The sequence below is a fragment of the Lacerta agilis genome, chromosome 7 (genome assembly GCF_009819535.1).
Source record: "Lacerta agilis isolate rLacAgi1 chromosome 7, rLacAgi1.pri, whole genome shotgun sequence".
Classification (NCBI taxonomy): Eukaryota; Metazoa; Chordata; class Lepidosauria; order Squamata; family Lacertidae; genus Lacerta; species Lacerta agilis.
In genome coordinates this window covers 4,047,617-4,071,750 of record NC_046318.1, presented here as the reverse complement: position 1 = coordinate 4,071,750, position 24,134 = coordinate 4,047,617, and the positions used below count along the sequence as shown (strand labels likewise).

General features: G+C 46.7%; 1 protein-coding gene across 1 annotated transcript in view; it reads right to left on the bottom strand.

Moving 5' to 3' along the window:
• The window catches only part of SLC4A9 (solute carrier family 4 member 9), a gene marked incomplete at its 5' end in the record, with an annotated part of 51,942 nt that overhangs the window by 10,316 nt on the left and 17,492 nt on the right, over positions 1–24,134 (bottom strand). Inside the window, 8 exon segments of the mRNA XM_033154409.1 lie at positions 5,029–5,190; positions 13,663–13,776; positions 16,275–16,460; positions 17,686–17,694; positions 18,947–19,002; positions 20,411–20,682; positions 22,756–22,889; positions 23,144–23,318. Coding sequence (XP_033010300.1) covers positions 5,029–5,190; positions 13,663–13,776; positions 16,275–16,460; positions 17,686–17,694; positions 18,947–19,002; positions 20,411–20,682; positions 22,756–22,889; positions 23,144–23,318 — 1,108 coding nt within the window.

Below are 24,134 nucleotides of genomic sequence, written 5' to 3'. Positions count from 1 at the left end.
CGAGAAGCAGGACAAATTACCGGTAATATGCTATCCAGTCTTCTGTGCCCAGCTGGACTCTTGTACCTTTGAAAGTTGCATGCTAGCCAGAGAAACATTTTAGACTTTGGCCAGAAGCGGCTTAGTCATGCTGGCCACATGACCCGGAAGCTGTACGCCGGCTCCTTTGGCCAGTAAAGCGAGATGAGTCCCGCAACCCCAGAGTCATCCGCAACTGGACCTAACGGCCAGGGGTCCCTTTACCTTTAGGCGTAGGGGGGGGGACGGAAGGAAACCTAGCAGAATCATCCCATCTCTTTGTGGACATCATCTTCCCCTACCCCAGGTTTCACAAGTTAGAGGCACTTTACTTTGTGGAATGAATAAAAAACTAAAAGGTGGTTGTGCCGTGTGTAGGTGACCCTGGAACGAAATTGCAGCTGTTCCCTAACAACCTCAAGCCAACCTTGGAGTGTAATTATTGTTATTCTTTAAACATTTATATACTGCCTTATAGCCACAGGTATAGGATTACATAACAGAAGCCAGGATGCCCTTTTTATATTTTACCATAGGAGGGCAACACAGGGAGCTGCCATAAATGGAATCAAATCATAGAATCATAGAAGAGTTGGAAGAGACCCCAAGGGCCATCCAGTCCAACCCCCTGCCAAGCAGGAAACACCATCAAAGCATTCCTGACAGATGGCTGTCAAGCCTCTGCTTAAAGACCTCCAAAGAAGGAGACTCCACCACACTCCTTGGCAGCAAATTCCACTGCCGAACAGCTCTCACTGTCAGGAAGTTCTTCCTAATGTTTAGGTGGAATCTTCTTTCTTGTAGTTTGAATCCATTGCCCCGTGTCCGCTTCTCTGGAGCAGCAGAAAACAACCTTTCTCCCTCCTCTATATGACATCCTTCTATATATTTGAACATGGCTATCATATCACCCCCTTAACCTTCTCTTCTCCAGGCTAAACATACCCAGCTCCCTAAGCCGTTCCTCATAAGGCATCGTTTCCAGGCCTTTGACCATTTTGGTTGCCCTCCTCTGGACACGTTCCAGCTTGTCAGTATCCTTCTTGAACTGTGGTGCCCAGAACTGGACACAGTATTCCAGGTGAGGTCTGACCAGAGCGGAATACAGTGGTACAGCAGGAACTGGTTCATCTTGTTCAGTAGTTTCTACACTGACTCTCCAGGGTTTTAGGCTGGGGTCTATTCCAGTCCTATTTGCAGCTGTCAGGGATTGAGGTCCCGGGATCTTCTGCATGCAAAGTGTATTTTCTACCACTGAGTTACAGCCTCTTCTCTCGGCCATCTTGAACAACCAGCTGTTATAATGCTTGGTCACAGAATCGTAGAATTGGAAGGGAGCCAAGGGTCATCTAGTCCACCCCCCTGCAATGCAGGAATCCCAGCTAAATTTGATAAATAAAATAAACCAATAAACAAACAAATCCTGACTATGAGAACAGAGTGAGTGGCAAGATCCAAAGACTGCTTTCTGTCTCTTGTGGTAAAAATGTATGTTGGACACACATAAATTTTGGGGTCTTTGTTATATCTGCCAGTGTAAAGGACTTAAGGGTCAGGCAATCAGCAGCAGGCTCAGGCATCCACCTTCCCTTTGGGGTGCAAGTTCTGTCACATCTAATGCAAACCCCAGCTGTTGGGCATATACTGTACTACAACCTTGGTCTAAAGTACTATTCATAGATCCCTGAGCAACTTTCCCTTGACCATACCGTATTTTTCGCTCCATAGGGCGCACCAGACCATAGGGCGCACCTCGTTTTTAGAGGAGGGAACAAGAAAAAAAATATTTTTCTGGTTTTCCTCCTCTAAAACCCCTGTGTTTTTTTTGAGGATCAGCTAAAAGTTTTGCAGTTTTTTTGCAAAGGGAAAAGCCCTGTTTTTTTGAGGATCAGCTAAAAGTTTTGCAGCTTTTTTGCAAAGGGGAAAAACCCTGTTGTTTTTTTTAGGATCAGCTAAAAGTTTTGCAAAGGGGGAAAAGCCCCATTTTTATGGGGTTCAACTCACATTTCTGCAGCTTCTAAAGGAAAGGGAGCCTTTTCTACAGTTTCCAGACAGATAATCTAATCAGCCAGTCACATGTAGCTGGGGAAACAAACAACCTCCCTCTGCAGCACATTCAACAATGGAGGCCTGGGCAAGAGGGTGGGGCTGAAAGGGAGCCGGGGACTCTTATCTCTCTCCCCATCTCTTGCTGATCAGCTGCTGAGCGGGGTCTTTTCAACACCCACTTTTCTCTTTGTAAAATAAAAAGCATGATCCTCTTTTGGCCCCTGGGCAATTCAGCTCCAGGGACCACCATTTGCCCCATAAGACGCACATATATTTCCCCTTACATTTTAGGAGGAAAAAAGTGCGTCTTATGGAGCGAAAAATACTGTAATCCCTCTCCCTTGATGGCTTGTTTTAAGCAAACAAACCTACTGTCTCACTGAGCACAGAATGTGAGGTTTAGAAAAGCATTTCCTGCGTCTCCGTGGATGTTTCTATGTGGCTGTTTCTCCAAGAAAAGAGAATTAAGCCGAACAAGAAGTGTTTCATTGGCCTTTCAGGCTAATCCTATCTGTCCATTTGGTCTAGCCAGGATGGGCGCAGGGTCTGGCTCAGGCCCCATGTGGCTTGGGATGCCATGTGTGCTGATTCATTGAACCCTAACACTTGGCTCCCTCTGGAAGAGCTTCTGCCACGTCAAGAAACTGGCAGTAAACAAAGCAAAACACAGGCGCACGCACAGCAGAAGTCTGAGCCAGCTAAACTGCAGCAAGAGCGAGAGGCCGCACAGCGGAGAAATGCCAGGCACTCCCTCAGACAACCCAACCAGAGGAACCAGTTCCTGCTCGCAGAGAGGAGCATGGATAGAAGTGCAGCACATTAACCCAGCAGGGAATGCTGTGGGAAGAGTGGCTGCTAAACTCTCTACTCCACAGAAGGGTGAGTCTGGTGGTGCACACCTGGAAACACAGCCAGACTGTTCTTTTTTGCAATGTAGATCGAATCTGGTTTGGGGACACACACACACCAGAATGCCATATTTCATTAAAAAAAAATATTGGACAGATACAGGATTTTAATGGATTGTGGCTGACGTAATGTGTACACGGCTTCCCAAACCAATGGTGGGAATGCACTGGATACAGAATAAATGGGAGTGTGTACACAACCGGTGTCTCTTTATTAACATATGCCGGTGTGGAAGGAACACTGCCCCCACTCCCAAGGATGTTAGATCAGCTGCTTCAGGAGTGGTAAAGGAAAAGGTACCCCTGACAGTTAAGTCCAGTCGCGAACGACTCTGGGGTTGCGGTGCGCATCTCGCTCTACAGGCCGAGGGAGCCACCGTTTGTCCCATAGTTGTCAACTTTCCCCCCCTTTTAAGGGAAATTCTCTTATTCCAAATAGGATTCCTCGCAAGAAAAGGGAAACGTTGACAGCTATGGTTTGTCCGTTTCTGCAGACAGTTTTTCCGGGTCATGTGGCCAGCATGACTAAGCCACTTCTGGCGAAGCCAGAGCAGCACACGGAAATGCCGTTTACCTTCCCGCCGGAGCGGTACCTATTTATCTACTTGCACTTGACATGCTTTCAAACTGCTAGGTTGGCAGGAGCTGGGACAGAGCAACAGGAGCTCACCCCGTCGCGGAGATTCGAACCGCCGACCTTCCGATCAGCAAGTCCAAGCAGTACAGTGGTTTAAACCACAGCGCCACCCACATCCTGCTTCAGGAGTGGGTGCGTAGCATTTCTAAGGGAGATACAACAGGCTCACGAACTTGTACCTGGGCTTGCACTCAACCATTTGCCTATCTTCAGGTTTTGAAAGACAAAGGCTAGGATCTTCCCAATAACTGAAAGGCCTCTCAGTTTTTGTTTGTAACTTTGCATAAGCATGAGGTAACTTCGCATAAGCACAATCTGGGGTCTAGCACAGAATTCAGATTTCTGATTTTTTAAAAAGAACATTTTAAAGCTTTGTGGCTTTAAAAGATATATGGATATTTTCAAAGGCCTGAAGAATGTATTGCCTTCTCCACACACATGAAATACTAGCTTCAGAATAAGGCATGCAAAAGAGAAAATTACATAAATCACTAGCAAATTTGAGTTATTATATAGGCACAGGAGTACTAATGAACATAAATAAAATATAAGGTGGACTAAAGGTGGAATGACAGCATGGGTAATGGAAGATGGTAGCATGTTTTCAGGTACAGTTAAGCCAGACAAACCACATTCCAACATTACAAACCCTGAATATTCTAATTACTAATAAAATAAATAAAATGCATCAGAGAGATGAACATGTTAAAGATCTAAAAGAGCTCTACAGTGGTAATAAACAGTTCCTGGAGGGAAGAGTCGAGAACACAGCATGACCCCAGACAGTCACGAGTGATACTTCGTAATACTAATTTGTATTATGAAACATCAATAAAAGTATACAATAAAAGAGGCAGGAGGTTATCAAGAGAAATAATAACTGAAACGGGGAAGAAAGAACCCTTTAAATATGGTGAGGAGGGGGAAAAAAACTTTGCATGCGCTCCACTTCCAATGGTTCATATAATTTAGCAGATGTTTTCACAAGGAAATTATAGGAGCAAACCTTTGCTTTAAAAAGAAGAGTTAAGCAATTTTCATGCACCAAAAAGCACGAAAACTACAAGATTGTTAGTAGTGACAGGCTACCTTGTGACTTGGGGGTGGCTGAGAGGTGTAGGGTGAGGGAAATATATTGCTGCATCCAGCACTCATAACTAAGAGATGGGCAGCAGACAGAAATCTCAGTCTGTCTCCTCCGTTTCTTCCAATTTTTTTAACTGACGTCAGGCCAGAATGATGGGGAGCCTGGCCACTGCTGGCTGCAGCAGCAGCTAGAACTGGCGCATTGCAACCTCTGAGCTGAGTCACAGGGACAGATTTGCTTTGAAGCAGATGTTCAATGGCTGTTTGGTTCTTTGGGGGAAAAAATCTATCATAGCCCATGCCTGAGAGAACCCCAGCCCCAGCACTGACCTGAAGCTTATACTCCTTGCGGTTGAGAATGACAGCTGTGATTTGCTGGTCCATGAAGATGAGGATAATGACCAAAATGGCAGGCACTGACGATGCCAAGCATATCCACCAGGAGTTTGCTCCAAACGGAAACACAACCCAGCCTCTCTCGGAGTTTGTAGGCTGTAGAGAAAAGGTTGATTGGGAAAAGTTAGCAGGATCAAGGGCAGGCAGCAGGAATTTCAGCCAGAGATTTGTTGAGCTCCTTCCTCAAGCAAGGAAGTTCTCTGTGCCTCCGCTCCCATCTGACCACACAGGCAGGACTTCAAGGCTACTCACAGAGGGTGGCTTTCCAGCCAATTAAATTACAGAGGGCTTCTTTTCATTACATCTTGATAGTGTTTTACAGGTCCTGTGATTAGAGTTACATGACTTTTTAAAAAGAAAAACCGCCACCACCGCTTGATAAATGCATTCATCTTCCATATATTCTAAATAAGAATTAAATTAAACATTGGGCCTTGCTCTAGACTGGAGTCTAGAGCAGTGTTTCCCAAAGTGGGTGGTCTTGCCTCTTGTGGGACGGTGGAATTACCTAAGTGGGTGCTAAGAGGCAAGGGGGTGCTGGAGATGTACATAACTACATCTGGATTTGCTGAATCAAGTTCTTCCATTCTGCTGAATGAGGACTCAGCTCCACTGGCAAAGAAAAACCGCTTTATATGCGCTGGATGTGCATTATAACACGGTGACACCAGATGGCGCTGTGGAGCTCCATTTTTGCCAACCCGATTTCTCACACGAAGTTTACAATGCGCTTAACTGAAATGCTTATTTGATGTGTCTAGATCCAGCCTTAATTAAACTAAATAGTTTTAACTAGATTTTCAATAAATGTGCAATTAATTGTTACTGTTTGAATCTTGTTGTTGTTATCTTCCATAGGGGGTTGTGTAAACCACTACTGTATTTCGAATAATGCTTTCTGTAAGGTGGAGCTGAGCTTATGGGACAAAAAGGCAAGTGGACCCAAAAGTACAGAAACCTGGTAGTCTAGAAGATGCAACTGGCTTAAGGGTGGCTGCCAGGACCAAGGCCATTTGCCCCAGCCTCAAGTGCTGGTTGAGTCAGAAGATTTATCTGAAGCTCTGCTTCCGCATCTGAAACGGGCTCATCACTTTCTTGTCTCTTCCAAGAGATCCTGCTTGAATCCCAATTCATTTAACGTAAGACAGGCAGAGAAAGCCAGGCGCGGTTACTACAAGTGCAGGAGCACCTGGGTGGTGGCTGCTCCCAGACTCTGAAACACCCTCCCAGGAGAAGCCAGACTGGCTCCCTCCTTGCTGTGCTCCCTCCTCTGGCAGGTGAAGACCTCCTTAGTCCAACAGGCTTTGGGGGACTGACTGGTTTTAATTAAAGGGCTGGTGCTGCACTGGTGTTTTTTATTGTAATTAAGACATACAGATAATTATCTTTTATATTTATGTGTAGTTTTAATTCTATAAATCGGGGGTCGGCAAGGTTTACCTCGCCTGGGCCGGTTCACTCCAGCGGAGATCCCTCTGTGGGCCGGATTGTGTGCGCCTGTGAGCATCCATGCCCGCAATTTCTGGTGCCACGGAAGCGAGTCCCCATGCCGTGCTGCGCGGGGACTCACCAAGAGGGCGGCTCAGTTTGGGGATGGCTCATGGGCCAGTTAAATGACCCCCGTGGGCCGCTTGTGGCCCATGGGCCTTAGGTTGCCTACCTCTGCTATAAATGTTTGAGTTTTTGTTGTTGTTGTTCAGTCGTTCAGTCGTGTCCGACTCTTCGTGACCCCATGGACCAGAGCACGCCAGGCACGCCTATCCTTCACTGCCTCCCGCAGTTTGGCCAAACTCATGTTAGTAGCTTCGAGAACACTGTCCAACCATCTCGCCCTCTGTCGTCCCCTTCTCCTTGTGCCCTCCATCTTTCCCAACATCAGGGTCTTTTCTAGGGAGTCTTCTCTTCTCATGAGGTGGCCAAAGTACTGGAGCCTCAACTTCAGGATCTGTCCTTCTAGTGAGCACTCAGGGCTGATTTCTTTAAGAGTTTTAGCTGCTCCTAATTTATCTTTAAGGCACCTTGAGTCCTTGCCAGGGAAAAGGGCTCAGTATAAATGAATTAATACTGATAATGATAATAATAGTAGGTATATGGGGCCCCGATCTCGGCCCTGACGTTTCACCCACATTGCACTACCTGCCTCTTGGCTGCCTGTTAGGAGGAGAGACCATGAGCTCTCTCAAATTCAAATTCAAATTTATTGCGTTTATAAGCCCATAAAAACATAAAATATGGAATATATGACATAAAGTTACAGCAAACCATAGACCCTGGAGTCATAGGGAAACAAACCACAGCACAAATACAAGTTTTAAAATTGCAACCAGGGAGCAGAAAACAAAAGTATTAGTGGTTGTGTAGTTGGCCACAGTGCCTTTTTTGAGATATGACAGAGTTTAGAAACCTTGCCATGAGCTCCCTCCTATGCCCCTCCCTTGGTAGGTAGGCAAGTGCTGCTCCCCATGGAGTCTCAGCTAATCCTCCTTCCGCGCCCAGGCCTGCAGCAGGGCAGCTCAAGCTTGGCCCTGAGCCACCAGCCGACTCCTGCTTCCTCTGCAGGCCTCGAACATCTTAGTTTTATACCTGTCTTAACTGTCCTGGGTTCACCCCAAAGAATCCAGGCAACGGAAGCCTGAAACATGCATATCTCCCTCCCAGGGGTCCCTGGGAGAGTGAGGATGGAGCCAGCAATCTTTCAAACATCAGGACACTGCCCCGCATTTGTGTTAAAGAGTCTAAGACAGCAATTCCATTTACACTTACTTGGGAGTAAGTCCTACTTAAATCATTGGCGCTTGTTTCTGAGTAAACACAGACTTGGCTATAAAGCTATGAAATATTTGTAGAGTACCAAACAAGACAACAGATCCTGCCCTGCAAAATTTGCAACCTAAAAGGTGGCTGGCTGTGCACAGCTCTGACTGGCTGAGACGGGTGCAAGACGTTGCAACACTGTCTTTTCCTTCCCAGAGTGCTTCTAAACTACAGTATCTGAAAGTCGATTGCATCGGTGTGCAATAAGTGTGTATTTTATTTAATAAACCAACATGCCACACGGAGAGGCAAGACCAGGGGTTGGCAACCTAAGGCCCGTGGGCCATATGCGGCTCAATTGCCTTTTCAATCCAGCCCACAAACAGTCTGGGAATCAGTGTGTTTTTACATGAGTAGAATGTGTCCTTTTATTTAAAATGCATCTCTGGGTTATTTGTGGGGTGTAGGAATTCGTTCATTTTTTTTTTTCCAAAATATAGTCCGGCCCTCCACAAGGTCTGAGGGACAGTGGACCAGCCCCCTGCTGAAAAAGGTTGCTGACCCCTGGGCAAGATAATCAATTTGAATCCATGCTCAGTTAGCTAATCGGTATGGCTGTTATTTGTATTCCAAACTCAGGAGATTTCTGGGCTTATCTGGACTTATTCTGCAGTTCTTGAGTTTGGAGTTGCTGATTTATGTATCAGTGTGGCTGCCCACAATGTGCAGCACTTGTCTGAACTCACCCTGTACACAGTGAGTTCTGTCAGAGGCAGGGCCAGGCAACCACCTCAGGCAGCAGAATCCACAGGGGCTGCTTGGTGAATGAGAGGTGCTGCTAGTCTCCTCCGTACCCCCGCTGTTCCCAAAATACAGTCGTGCCTCAGTTTTCGAACAGCTTAGTTCTCAAACATTTTTTGCTCCTGAACGTCACGAACCCGGAAGTGACTGTTCCACTTTGTGGACTGTTTTTGGACTATTTGGGGGGCTTCCGCGGCTTCCAATTGGCTGCAGGAACTTCCTGCAGCCAATTGGAAGCTGCGCTTTGGTTTTCCGGATGTTTTGGAAGTCGAACGGGCTTCCGGAACAGATTCCGTTCAACTTCCAAGGTACGACTGTACTGTAGATCTTTATCCCCTTCCTCGAATTCCTGATTTCCCTCACCCCTTCTTTCCTGCTTAGGGGCGGAGGGGGCAGCATTTCGTGGCTTGCCTCAGGTGCCAAAATGTATTGAGCCAACCCTAGTCAGAAAGAGGCCTTCTTTCCCACCCCTCCCTTTGGGGGCACCTGCCTCAACAAGCCGTAAGTCATATTCGTGAGCCTCTTCAGCAGTAGGCCACCTCCTTCATTTTAGTGCTCCTGCCCCTTTGCCGTAAACAGCGGCTGGACACAAAGCAGAGTTTAGAAGGTATTGCATTCAGCACCACGCCCATTCTATTTCCATGCCAGGATAAGCTTCCATTGCTCCGCTTCTGTGTTCCAGGAGCACCCCATGGCTTCTCTCGCTGTTCTTCCCCAGTCCTGTAATTTCCCCCTCCCCTGTGTGGCTGTAATGAGCAGCAGCACCGCAAGTGTGCCACACAGTGACAGCTGCTACCTCGCCTTCTGCTGCGCTGGAGAATTTTTGAGGTACGTGCAATTTCTCCAGGTTCTGCCTAAACACAAGAGGTGTGCCCTTTTATAACCACAACAGACACTACAGTGTAGTGGCTGAGGGTGTAACTTGAGAGCCAGGGAGTTCCTAGTTCAAACCTTGCTGTTGTTAAATCACTCGGTGGCTTTACACAAGCCGTGTCCCTCAGCCTCAGTTCTCCATCTGTGGCGTGGAGCTAGTACTGCTGGCTTCTTCCACAGGGTGCTTATAAGAATTACTGAGATCATGTCCGTCAAGCGCTTCAAAATTGCTGTGTGTTGGAGGATTGGAAGAAATTTAAAGACTATTTGAAACGACGTGAAGAGATAGACATTTGAAATTAAAATCAGAAGGACATTTAAGGCTACAGTATTGCCAGAAGTGACCATAAAGAAGGCTGATCGCCGAAGAATTGATGCTTTTGAATTATGGTGCTGGAGGAGACTCTTGAGAGTCCCATGGACTGCAAGAAGATCAAACCTATCCATTCTCAAAGAAATCAGCCCTGAGTGCTCACTAGAAGGACAGATCCTGAAGTTGAGGCTCCAGTACTTTGGCCACCTCATGAGAAGAGAAGACTCCCTGGAAAAGACCCTGATGTTGGGAAAGATGGAGGGCACAAGGAGAAGGGGACGACAGAGGATGAGATGGTTGGACAGTGTTCTCAAAGCTACTAACATGAGTTTGGCCAAACTGCGAGAGGCAGTGAAGGATAGGCGTGCCTGGCGTGCTCTGGTCCATAGGGTCACGAAGAGTCGGACATGACTGAACAACAACAACAACAACAACAACATTGCCAGAAGTTAGTTTAAGATAGGATATAAGAAGTAGCTAGAAGTATGTTATGTGGATTTTATTGGGATTATAGTAGAATTAAATGTTAATCAATGGTTATGATAAGATTAGGTGAGAAAGAAGATTTTACAATGTTACAAAGTTACTAAGGAAGATTAGAAATGAACGCAGAAGAGAGGATGTGAGGAGGTCCCCAAATAATGTTAGGAATAAGATAAGGTTAGTTAAATAAGTGTTTGTTTGTTTGTTAAGATTTTTGTAGTTTTGTAGTTTGTTTTTGTAGTTTGTTGTATTTTGTAGTTTTGTATTTTGTGTGTGTTTTATTGTTAAAATTTAATAAATTCTTATTTAAAAAAATTGCTGTGTGTTATTACTCCTCTTGGTGCACTTCAAAGAGGGACAGAGGGTGGGTCAGTCAGTCAATCCCTAAGGAACCAAGAGGTATGCAGGTGAAACTCGAAAAATTAGAATATCGTGGAAAGGTTCATTTCTTTCAGTACTGTAATTCAACTTAAAAGGTGAAACTAATATATGAGATAGACTCATGACATGCAAAGTGAGATATATCAAGCCTTTGTTATAATTGTGATCATTATGGCGTACAGCTGATGAGAACCCCAAATTAACAGTTTCAACTTTGGGGTTTTCATCAGCTGTATGCCATAATCATCACAATTATAACAAGCAAAGGCTTGACATATCTCGCTTTGCATGTCATGAGTCTATCTCATATATTGAACTCCAGTAGCTAATGAAAACAATTGCTAACATAAATGGACTTTTCCACGATATTCTAATTTTTTGAGTTTCACCTGTAAATGGGTAATTTTTCCACAACATACTCCTAACCAATGTTAGCAATATGTTGCATTACTTTTATCCTGTTCAGGTGCAGAAGACAGGTTCTTTTCTGAACTCCTGCCATTTTTGCCTTCTGTACTGTGCCAGTCAACAATGTGTTACTTAATTCATGTTAATACACACTAATTAAAAGTATGCCCATTGCGTCGCATGAGACATTCACACCCACACAGTGAAGTGGCCCTTCCCACTTCCTTTTAAGAATATTACTGGTGCTACAAGAGACCCAGAAACGGCACTGCACTGCGGTCTCTTTTGTTTTATCCACTGATGTCAAGAAGGCACAGATGATGCCCAAATAACCTCTGCTGAGCTCAAGGACCAAAGATGGACTACAGATGCCAAACAGAGCTATTGCAAGATGTTCTCATTTTGAACATTCTTTATGAAACTACAGTTCCCATCTTGCATTATCACCCAGCCTTCAGGCAGGGGCGAAGGAAGGCGTCGTGACACCCGGGGTGGGCATCCCCGCGTAGGGCGCATGTGTGACGTCGCTACGTATGACACATGCACCGCATGTAGCGACGCCGCGCATGCGCTGTACGGAGGGTGCCAGGATCCCTCCATCGCAACTACAGCCCCAAGCAGAGAATCCCAGCACCATCTGTACGGTGCTGGAGCGGCGGCGGCAAACTGCTATACAGCACATACGTGGCGTCGCTACGTACAGCTAATGCATGTGATGCCGCACATGCGCTGTACTTAGCGGTTTGCCACCAGCGCCGGGATCCTCTGCTCGTGGCTGCAGCTGCAAAGAGAGGATCCTCCACATGGCTGCTTGCACCGCCGCGAGCCCCTGCAGGGTGACTTCTTGTCACCCCCACAGTCAGGGAACCCGGGGCATACCCCCCTGCCCCCCCCGTTGCGACCATAGCTGTCAAGTTTCGGATTTGAAAATAAGGGATCAGCAGTCTCCCCTATCCCGGAGACAGTCACATGTCAGTGGTGGGCGGAGCCAGAAGCAAAAGTGGGCGGAGCAGCAATGTAAACTCCAAGCAGGCTCGGAGCGGAGCATAGAGGAGGGCAGACAGCAAAGAGGAGGGCAGCCATGTGCTCCACGCGATGGAGCCCCATCGTCTTCTTGTCTGATCCCATCAAAACAGGACAGGAAGCAGCAGCTGCTCAAAGGCAGCCAGGCTCCGCCCGCCAGCTAACCCTATTGGCCGGCTGAGGGGCTCGGCGGCAACGGATAGGGGCTGATGCAGGGGGAGGAATACACCCCCCTGTAAGCACGGGAAACGGCTCCCACTTGCTTTGAGGGCTGAGGCTTTTCTCTCCAAGTAGGCGAGGTCTTCCCACCCAGTCCCTGGCCAGCAGGGAAGGAGCTGCTTCCATTAAAAACGGGAAAATTAAGGGAAATTAAAAATAAGGGAGAGCAGCGGGAAACTGCTTGAAATAAGGGAGAATCCCGGGGAAAACGGGATACTTGACAGCACTGGTTGCGACACCACTGCCTTCAGGTTTGTGGGGGCTGGGGGGGTGGGGACATCAGTCTGGATGATGCCTTGAGTCCCTTCCCATAACTTGGGGTCCTATATCTGTGGGGGTAGAATGTATCAGAGCAAGCTTGCCAAATCTGTTCCTTTATTAAGGTAATGACTTTGGCCAACTAGTTAAGCAGCACAACTAGTGTTACTTTGTGCCATAGAACAAATGGGTGGTTCCCCCCCCCCTCACCTAACTGGTAGGGAGGAGAACAAAGCCAGTGAGTTGTGTCAGAGGAGGCTGGAAGCTGAAACCCGACACATGCTTGCACTGTGCTGGAGAATACAGGAAATAAAGTAGAAAGGTTGCAAGGACTCAGGCCAGGACCACCCATTTAAGACGTACACTTTGACCATTTAAGACGTACACTTTGACCATAAAACTAAGAAACGATAGCTGATGAAGAATAAACGAAACAGGGCCTTGTCCTGGAGTTAACAATCGCTGTGACTGGAATTTGTTTTATACTTTCAGCAACAAAAATAGAGAAAACCATTGTTTATTGCCATCCTGGCCTGAGTCCTTGCAACCTTTCTACTTTATGCACTGTGCTGGATGGAGCCAAAGCTGTCACAGATGAAGAAGCAAGACCTTCTGGGGTGTTGATGCTGTGAGCTCCTCCATCTTATTCTCAGGTTGTATATATGTGTAAATAATACCATGCACCCTAAAGATGTCACAGTCTCTGCTGACCTTCATTCTAAGGAAACAGAACTCTGGGCAACTTCTGAAACCCCTGGAATCTCTCAGCTCTTGAGGATGGCATATGAAAAGTCCAAAACATTTCAAGTAGTTATGTCAAACAGTAATGCTCCCTAAGGAATTTGTTTTGCAGAACTGCCTTACCATTCTGCCGTCTCGGGAAATATGAGCAAATGTGCTTATAGGCAGAGAAATTATTTACTTAAACTTCTTTCTTATGTAATCCTCTCACACCTTTAAAATCCCACAGAAACGTACGGCCCCCAGACCCAACATTTGCACTTAGTCTGCACCCTAGGGGAGCAGCGCTTCGGCATGCTCCAATCCAGTCCCACCTTGAATGTGTTGGGCACAATGAGCTTCGGAGTCTCCAATCCAAGGGCAGCATCGATTCCACAGAATATGAGGATAGCCAGGATGATGGAGAAGTCGCCCACCAGCCTCCTCACCTAAAAACCAAACAAAATAATTGCCATGAGATTTGCAGGGCAAGGTTTACGCTCGCAAGTAGGCCAAGTTAAAGTTAGCGTCCCCATTCCAAAGAAGCCCCGGACTTCAATAAAATTCAGAAAAGTCAGGAGTGAAACGCCTTATAAGGAAGGACCCAATAAAAAGTGTGTGTTCCTTTCTATAAACCAGGACGTGAAATTATACTTCCTTTATAACTGTAGATGTTTGTGTGAGAGGATGGTGGACTCTGGAAGAGGGATCTGTGTCTGTGTGTGTGAGGGGGGGGGGAGAGAGATAGAGAGAAGAAGAAGAAGAAGAAGAAGAGAAGAGTTTGGATTTGATATCCCGCTTTATCACTACCCGAAGGAGTCTCAAAGCGGCTAACATTCTCCTTTCCCTTCCTCCCCCACAACAAACACTCTGTGAGGTGAGTGGGGCTGAGAGATTTCAGAGAAGTGTGACTAGCCCAAGGTCACCCAGCAGCTGCATGTGGAGGAGCGGAGACACGAACCCGGTTCACCAGATTACAAGACTACCGCTCTTAACCACTACACCACACTGGCACACTGAGAGCTCTCTCTCTCTCTCTCTCTCTCTCTCTCTCACACACACACACACACACACACAGAGAGAGAGAGAGAGAGAGAGAGAGAAAGAGAGAGAGAGAGAGATGGAACTAAGCAAAGAACATGCAGGTGAGAGAAGGAAGGGATGGCAGCAGCAATCTAGCAAACACGCTCTGCTTTGAGGGAAGAGGTCTGCATCCTCTCAACAATGGCCCGTTCTTTTCTTCAGTCTCTTTTTTGTGTGTTATTATGAGGGATGCAGATCTTAGAATTAAATATAAAATAAATGCTGAAAACAAGTAATGCCTGTGCACTTATTGTGCAACTCCCCCCCCCCCCGGTCCCCAATGCCTGTAAAGAAATAAAGAAGAGCAATAAAACGGACAAGCTGCCAAGGGACACAACCCACACTCATTCAAGAGCAGGAATCCTTACAGTGGGCTGCCCTTCGTCAAGGAAAAAAAAACCCTAATTACCTCCCCTAAAGTATCTAATGCAGTCAATGTGACCAGCAAGCCTCACTCTGGACCATGGACCACAAGACAAGCACATCAAAAAGAAAAGTTAAGTGATGGCTGGCGGGAGGGTGGGAGGATGGGGAGGGGGCACAGCAAACAGACTTTGCACTGAAACATTTTGTTTAGAATCATAGAATTGTAGAGTTGGAAGGGACCCCAAGGGTCATCTGGTCCACCCCCCGCAATGCAGGAACACGCAGCTGTTCAATACAGGTATCGAACCTGTGACCCTGGAATAATCAGCACCAACTGCTCTACAGTCCAGGATTGTAGAGCTGAGCTTTTTGCTTATTCAGTTGGGCTTGGCGTCTGCTTTGTTCAGAATCTGCCTGCAGATACAGAAAGCGCAGAACCGAGTAGTTCTGCAGGGAATCCTGCTGGAATGGCCTCCTGCCTCCCCCCCAAAGCCACGGTGGCCCAGGGATGTTGGCATCCATCTCACTGAGCGCTGGGCAATATCTTCTGGGACCCACCAACTGAAGGAAGTAAGGAGATTTCCTGGTGAAGAAGAAACCAGGCACATGAAGGTGTCTTTCCTTTCTCCTGGGGATGGGATCTGTCAGCCCAGAGGTTTCGGTGGGAAGCTGTAGGTGCACCCCAAGAACTTGGAGGGCGTAACAAAATAGAAAATTCTTTTCAGTAGCACCTTAGAGACCAACTGTGTTTGTTCTTGGTATGAGCTTTCGTGTGCATGCACACTTCTTCAGATACACTGAGACGGAAGTCACCAGATCCTTAAATATAGTGAGGGAGTGGGGAGGGGTATTACTCAGAAGGGTGGTGGGAATGGGGGATCAGCTGATAGGTGCGGGAAAACCTGTTGACGACTCTTAACGGCTGCACTTTGTCTTGCAGGGAAAGGTAAGGGGTGAGATGGCTAAAGATAGCTTTGTTATGTATAATGAGATAAGAATCCAATGTCTTTGTTCAGACCAGGTTTCTTCATGGTTCTAAGTTTGGTGATTAGTTGCAATTCAGCCACTTCTCTTTCCAGTCTATTTCTGAAATTTCTTTGTATTAAGACAGCTACTTTGAGATCTTTTGTAGAATGTCCTGGGAGATTGAAGTGTTCTCCTACTGGTTTCTCTGTCTTGTGATTCCTGATATCAGATTTATGTCCATTTATCCTTTGGCGTAGGGTTTGGCCTGTTTGTCCAATACAGTGACTTCTGATCTGGTGACTTCCGTTTCAGTGTATCTGAAGAAGTGTGCATGCACACGAAAGCTCATACCAAGAACAAACACAGTTGGTCTCTAAGGTGCTACTGAAAAGAATTTTCTATTTTGTTTCGACTATAGCAGACCAACACGGCTACCCACCTGTAATTGGAGGGCATAGTACTAATCACACACATTGAAACCACCTGCCCACCCCTTTATCCAGGGAATGGATGAGAGATGGGAGATACTCACAGCTGCGGGGAAATAGCGGCTGGACTTGAAGTTCTTTAAGGCCATAGAGCAGATAAATGTCCCCAGGAACAGAACGTAAGACATGAAAGTGATGTCAGGCACGTAGTTGCAGCTGTTGCCCACCAGGTGGCCTCCGAGTTGCACACACTCTCGCTTGGTCAGCAGGGACCAGTTGCCAGACTCCGACTGCTGTGGAGGAGAAAGCAGCAATCTCACGGAGGAGCAAGCAAGTATACACTGCCTGGCTTCAGGAAATGGATCCCAGCCCCGAGCAAGGCGGAAGGATGTGCTGTTGCCCAGGACGGGTGTTTTGTGGAATCGATCCCAGTTTCAAGCGCCATGACGAGGAAGCAGGGGAGAGGCGCACATCTCTCTGTTTGCACAGCATCCCTTTCTGCCTCTGTTCCCTCTCCCTGGTCCCCAGCCGCCCTGGAGGCAAAGATTCAGAGCAGAGACAGGGCTGGCCAAACCCAGGGGCGTAGCAAGGGGGGGGCGTAGGGGGCGGACCACCCCACGTTCCATAATGGAGGGGGGTGACAAATTATCAAGGAACAAAGAAAACTTTTTTAAAAAATGCCCGCTCCAAAGGTCTTATCTTACTATACTAGGGATTATATAGCTATATATGAAATTTCATGCATATCGGTTAATATCTTGACCCTCCCCCACCAAAATAGCTGTTCACTTGGCTGTTTTCCTATGTCGTGAAGGCTGAAATTTCAGTTCAGTGGAGCACTTACTGTTCCCAACCCTAACCCTGTGGAAAGCCATCTAATTAGACTTTAATTCGATTTTGAGACGGTTTTTAGGAGGTAATTTAATTATTGTTTGATTTTATACCAATGTTATGTATCTGATGTTAGCCACCCTGAGCCCGACTTCAGCTGGGGAGGGCGGGATATAAATAAAAGTTTTATTATTATTACTACTTGTTATTATTTCTTTGTAAGAAAATATGAAATAATGTAAAACCATTTTTGCAGGGGGGGGAATAAATGGGGGGGGGGGTTTGACAATAAATTTTCTGCACCGGGTACCACCTGACCTTCCTACGCCTCTGGCCAAACCAACAGGCTATGTGAGGCAGCTACCTCAGGTGGAGGTCCCTGGGATTCGAGGTGGCAGTGCCAGACCTCTTCCCCTCCCTGAAAGGACAGAGCAGTGTGTGCCATAGGATCTCCTTTGCCTCAGGTGTGGCGTCCCATCACTGACATGGAAGTGCACTGGGCTTGCGCATGTAGAATGGGTGGGTGGCGGAGGGGTCCATTTTGGCCCACTCCTCCTAGGCCACATCTGAATGAGGAGCGCATGGAACATACAGAGATGCTGTGCATCACCCCAGACCGATCCTTTCACCACCAGGATGCTGAAAGCACAGCCTTAGTAGGTGGGTTAAGGAAAATGGCAGCACATCTCAAGGCTAGTCACTGGCAGCCACAGCCAGCACGACCATTTCCCCTGCCCTCCCACAGCACGCTCATCCCATGATTGCAACTCGCCCTCTGAGCCACTTCACCATCTATATATATATAAATGTTCCCATTGTGTGCGCGCGTAACAACACCTTGCTCCGTAACCACTGGACCAAATCTCATCAAATTAGGACAAAGCGTAACTTGACCATCAAGGAAGGATCTGGCATAATAAATTTTTTTAAAAAAACCACACCTGTCTTACCTAAAATAAAGGATAAAGGGGGGGAGTGGCGCGCCTATTATACCTCACCAGCAAAAGGAACGAAGACTCCAACAGTATCCAATAGAAAGGCGGATCGCCCATCAACATCATCAGACCTGGCCAGAGCAACAATGCCTGTGCCCTCACCTAAAATGGCCGCCGCAGCTTCGCATGCGCTGAGAAAAAAAAAAAAAACCACGGAGCAGGAGGCATGCCTGAGAGGTCGCACTGAGTAAGACCAGCTCTGAGGGGATTGTGTCGCTGGGGTGCGTGATTTTGGGACTGGGGTGGGGGAGAATGCTCTTTAAGGTCGCCAGTGCCCTCACCTAAAATGGCCGCCGCAGCTTCGCATGTAAAATGCATCTCTGGGTTATTTGTGGGGCATAGGAATTAGTTCATTTCCCCCCCCCCAAAAAAAATATAGTCTGGCCTACCACATGGTCTGAGGGAAAGTGGACCGGCCCATGGCTGAAAAAGGTTGCTGACCCCTGCTCTAAAGGGACAGGGAAGAATGAAAACAGGAGCTTCCAGAATACTCTCGGGGTGAGGAGAATTTTAAAAAGCAAAAAAAAACCCAACAACCCCACAGCAACGTGTGGCCGGGCCAGCTAGTTAACTAATAAAATGGGCAGGAACATCTATTTGGGATTTTGGGGTGGGGGTGGGGGTGATCGGATGACTCCAGAAGGACTGCAGAATGGTCTAGCATTTGTGAGGCTGTGATGTTTTCAAAAGAGCGACATTAAATCCACATATGGGTGATGATATATCTTGGCAGTGGAGACGGAGCAGGACGGCTGCCTCATGATGACCCCTTGGGCATTCCACCTATCCCAGCTATGACACCAGGAAATAATTCAAGGTCTCCAAGGAACATGGAGTTCTTGATCCTCCTTTGGTCAGTTGCATTAGTCACAACCTGCTGCTGTAGGCTCTTTGGTCCTTGGTTTCCTTTCATTCACAGCCTAATCATTGAAAACGATTCAATTTCTCACCTCTCCCAAACTGCTGTAGGTAGGGAACAGTGTCTTGTTCAGAAGAGAAGAGTTGTCTGAAAGAAAGTCAATGGTTAGGTCCAAGCTGTCTGAAATACTGTATTTCCTCATACACCCTGCCCAGGTTTTGATATCTTCAGGGGATGCCCTTCTCTTGGTGCTGCCACCCTCCCAGGCACATTTGGTGGGGGTGCAGGTGAGGGCCTTCTCTAGAGAAGCTAGACCAGCTACCTCCTTGTCATCCTTCTGCTGGCAGGTACTGTAAATACTTTCTTATTCCAACAGGCTTTGGGGAACTGAAGGTCTGGTGCCCTGCTGTTTTTATTGTAATTACCTGTATGATTTTAATATATTTTTATGTATACATATCTTGTTTTAATTCTAATTTAATAATTGTTTTCCCCTATGTTTTAAGCTGTTCTTATATTTGGATGTAAATTGCCTTGAGTCCCTATCGGGGGGAAAGGCAGATATAAATAAATAAGATAATAATGTAAAACATTGGTTCATATTCTGGACCATTGTACAAGTTATAAATAATAATAATAATAATAATAATAATAATAATAATAATAATAATAATAATAATAATAATAATATATTATTATTATTATTATTATTATTATTATTATTATTATTATTATTATTTATACCCCGCCCATCTGGCTGGGTTTCCCCAGCCACTCTAGGCGGCTTCCAACAGAACGTTAAAATACAATAATCTATTAAACATTAAAAGCTTCCCTAAACAGGGCTGCTTTCAGATGTCTCCTAAAAGTCTAGTAGTTGGTTTTCTCTTTGACATGAGATGGGAGGGCGTTCCACAGGGCGGGTGCCACTACCGAGAAGGCCCTCTGCCTGGTTCCCTGTAACTTGGCTTCTCATAGCGAGGGAACCGCCAGAAGGCCCTCGGCACTGGACCTCAGTGTCCGGGCAGAATGATGGGGGTGGAGACGCTCCTTCAGGTATACTGGACCGAGGCCGTTTAGGGCTTTAAAGGTCAGGACCAACACTTTGAATTGTGCTCGGAAACGTTGCCTGAAGATTGGGTGGGGGGAGAGAAAAAGCCTAAGCTGAAGAATTCCTCAGATGTGACCCATCATGGACCAATCAGACTAGAGATACAGGCAGACAACAGCTTCCCTGCAGGGTTCCCAGCCATTCCAACCCACCCATTGCAACAACAACAACAAGAAGAAGAGTTTGGATTTGATATCCCGCTTTTCACTACCCGAAGGAGTCTCAAAGCGGCTAACATTCTCCTTTCCCTTCCTCCCCCACAACAAACACTCTGTGAGGTGAGTGGGGCTGAGAGACTTCAGAGAAGTGTGACTAGCCCAAGGTCACCCAGCAGCTGCATGTGGAGCAGCGGAGAATCGAACCCGGTTCACCAGATAACGAGTCTACCGCTCTTAACCACTACACCACACTGGCTCTCTCACAAGCATGGGCTTCTCATCTCACCTCTCTCTGGCACCCGGCAGGTGCAGCTGTACAAGGTGACATCACTGATCTTGTAGTCCCAGTTGACTGGGTAGTGTTCCACCAGTGACAGCATCTTCTTAACTGCATCGTAGATGAAAATGAAGCTGATGAGGGCACAGAAGCCTTCTTCGGTGAAGCGTGTGAAATACTGCACCAAGTAACTGGCTTCGGTAGCCACCAGGATGAGGCCAAAGAAGGCCACCCAGAGGCCAATCCAGAGGCGGAATTCTAAGTAATCCAAGCTGTAGTCTCTGGAAGGAAGGAAGGAAGGAAGGAAGGAAGGAAGGAAGGGACAAAATAATATTCCTGAATGAGCTGCTTCACTTGCAAGAGAGCAGCCAGTTAACCACAGGATGCCACATCCAACTCTAGCCTTCTTGCCCTGGCCTCTCAACAAGGCAGGCACATAGCAGCTAAGGAGTTATATCTACAGCCAGTAATCCATGCATGGTGGGGGGGGCGGGTTAGAATGCGCCCCTCTTCTCACCAGAGGCACCAGCCTCTTCAGCTGTCACCAGGAGACAGGCCCTTTGCTTTCATCCAGTGATAGCCTGCTTGCACTAATAATAATAATAATAATAATAATAATAATAATAATTTATTTATACCCCGCCCATCTGGCTGGGCCTCCCCAGCCACTCTGGGTGGCTTCCAACACAATATTAAAATACAATAATTCACCAGATATTAAAACCGCCAGAAGGCCCTCGGCACTGGACCTCAGTGTCCGGGCTGAACGATGGGGGTGGAGACGCTCCTTCAGGTATACAGGACCGAGGCCGTTTAGGGCTTTAAAGGTCAGCACCAACACTTTGAATTGTGCTCGGAAACGTACTGGGAGCCAATGTAGGTCTTTCAAGACTGGTGTTATGGTGGTCTCAGCAGCCGCTCCCAGTCACCAGCCTAGCTGCCACATTCTGGATTAGTTGTAGTTTCCGAGTCACCTTCAGCTGAGGCCTATTGCATGATGCTTTCCATGTTGGGAAATTAAGCTAGGTTGACTTTCTTGCTGGGCTTGACATACTGAACCATGCTCTGTAAATGCTTTGACACATTTCCCAACAACAGTGAACATCCTGCTATGGGACTTTGCTACAATACAATTATGGCTGCAAAACACTTACATGTACAAATAAGGAAGGATCCGTGATCACCAACAACGGAAGAACAGCTGTTAAAACTAACTGACTTAGCTGGGATGGCAAAAATGACATGTTTCCAGAGGAAAGTCATTGTTAACGTTTGTTAAAGATTGGAAACTTCTCATAGACTTTTTGCATGAAAATAAAATGATGTAATGAGGATTGAAGATAATGTTTGTTTATAGAAAGTGGCTTTTTTCAGATGTAATATTGGATTGGACAAAGTGAATATTGTTTTTATATAGCGGACAGATGAATAATCAGAAATTCTTTATTTTCTTAATCTTATTTTTCTATCCTTTTTAAAAACCTATTTTCTTTAACTTTAAATTTTTCTTTCTCTATTCCTTTCCCTCCCTCCTATCTCTTGAATATATTCAAACCTCTTTTGAATAACCCCGTCATTCAGGGGGCATAAGCAAGGACAGCTCCGAAGGCTTGCTTCCAACCCAAACACTTGCCGATATGAGAAGAAGAAGAAGAAGAATTTGGATTTGATATCCCGCTTTATCACTGCCCTAAGGAGTCTCAAAAGCGGCTAACATTCTCCTTTCCCTTCCTCCCCCACAACAAACACTCTGTGAGGTGAGTGAGGCTGGGAGACTTCAGAGAAGTGTGACTAGCCCAAGATCACCCAGCAGCTGCATGTGGAGGAGCGGAGACGCGAACCCGGTTCACCAGATTACGAGTACCGCTCTTAACCACTACACCACACTGGCTCTCTGGTGAGCGATTATGCAAGTTGAAATCCATCAAATGTTACAAGGCCACTGGATCCTCCCTGCAGCCTGCCCACCACCACCACCAGGTTTTGTTGTTCAGTCGTTCAGTCGTGTCCGACTCTTTGTGACCCCATGGACCAGAGCACGCCAGGCACGCCTATCCTTCACTGCCTCTCGCAGTTTGGCCAAACTCATGTTAGTAGCTTCGAGAACACTGTCCAACCATCTCATCCTCTGTCGTCCCCTTCTCCTTGTGCCCTCCATCTTTCCCAACATCAGGGTCTTTTCTAGGGAGTCTTCTCTTCTCATGAGGTATTGGCTACGGCTGGTATTATTCCAATTACTGTACACAAAAGGCCTCTGAATGGTTTTCATTCTACAGGGCTGATTACTTTTAAAAAAATATTTTCCTCCACAACACAACTAATTCTCAAAGAGCTTTTTGAGGGGCCTTACTTACTTGCTGAAGGAGAAAAGAAGCCGCTCAAAGACCAGGACAGGCCCAGTGCTGCTTAGGATGGTGAGAGGCTGACCAGCAAACAGGCAGAAAAAGGCTCCAGCAAAAGCAGTTCCCAGGAAACTCTCCAGCACACCCTGAATCACAGGAAGAAGCACATGGCTCTGGTTGGTTAAATGGCCAACCCCCGTCTAACTGTTGCAGTTGGGCTGGTGGGCATGAGATTCCCCGCTCCTGTGCAGCAACCAAGGAGTGCCAGTGATGGATTCCCTTCTCTCTCCCCCCCCCCATGTGCCTGTGCAGGTTGCTGTGGCAACATGAGGTGGGGGAGCAGACGTGTTGAGAACCACAGAGCGCATGTGGGCATTGCGAGCGGGACTCTTGCTCAGACCTGCATGTTGTCTGTCGCATCTCCCAGCATCCCTCCAAAGGTGATGGCGTTGGTGACTGTGGCCAGGTAGATGTACAGGATGGCTGAAAGGCACTGGATGTTCAGGGCATCGTAGAAATCACTGCAGTACCAGCGGGCTTTTCTCTGGATGTCCTTCAGTAAACCTCCAAATAGTCTGCAGGGGCGAGAAAAGGAGAGACTTCCTTAATTCTAGGTTTTTACCGTATTTTTTGCACCATTGGACGCACCGGACCATAGGGCGCACCTCATTTTTAGAGGAGGAAACAAGGAAAAAAAAATATTTTTCTGGTTTTCCTCCTCTAAAAGCCCTGGGTGGTTTTTTGGGGGTTTTTTTTAAGGATCAGCTAAAAGTTTTGCAGCTGTTTTTGCAAAGGCAAAAGGCCTTTTTTTAGGATCAGCTAAAGGTTTTGCAGCTTTTTTGCAAAGGGAAAAGCCCTGGTTTTTTGTTTTTTTTAGGATCAGCTAAAGGTTTTGCAGCTTTTTTTGCAAAGGGGGAAAAGCAAAGCTCCTTTTGCAAAGGGGGAAAAGCAAAGAGGAAAAGCCCCATTTTTATGGGGTTTAACTCACATTTCTGAAAAATCTTAAGGAAAGGGAGCCATTTCTACTGTTTGCAGACAGATAATCTAATCAGCCAGTCACATGTCCTGGGGAAACAAACAACCTCCCTCTGCAGCACATTCAACAAAGGAGGGCGGGGCTGAAAGGGAGCTGGGACTCTTATCTCTCTCCCGATCTCTTGCTGATCAGCTGCTGAGCGGGGTCCTTTCAACACTCCCCTTTCTCTTTGTAAAATAAAAAGCACAATCTGCTTTTGGCCCCTGGGCAATTCAGCTCCAGGGACCACCATTCGCTCCATAAGACGCACAGATATTTCCCCTTACTTTTCAGGAGGAAAAAAGTGCGTCTTATGGAGCAAAAAATACGGTAATTTGCTGCATGTGGTTATTTTGGTCCCAACCTGCCCCTTTCC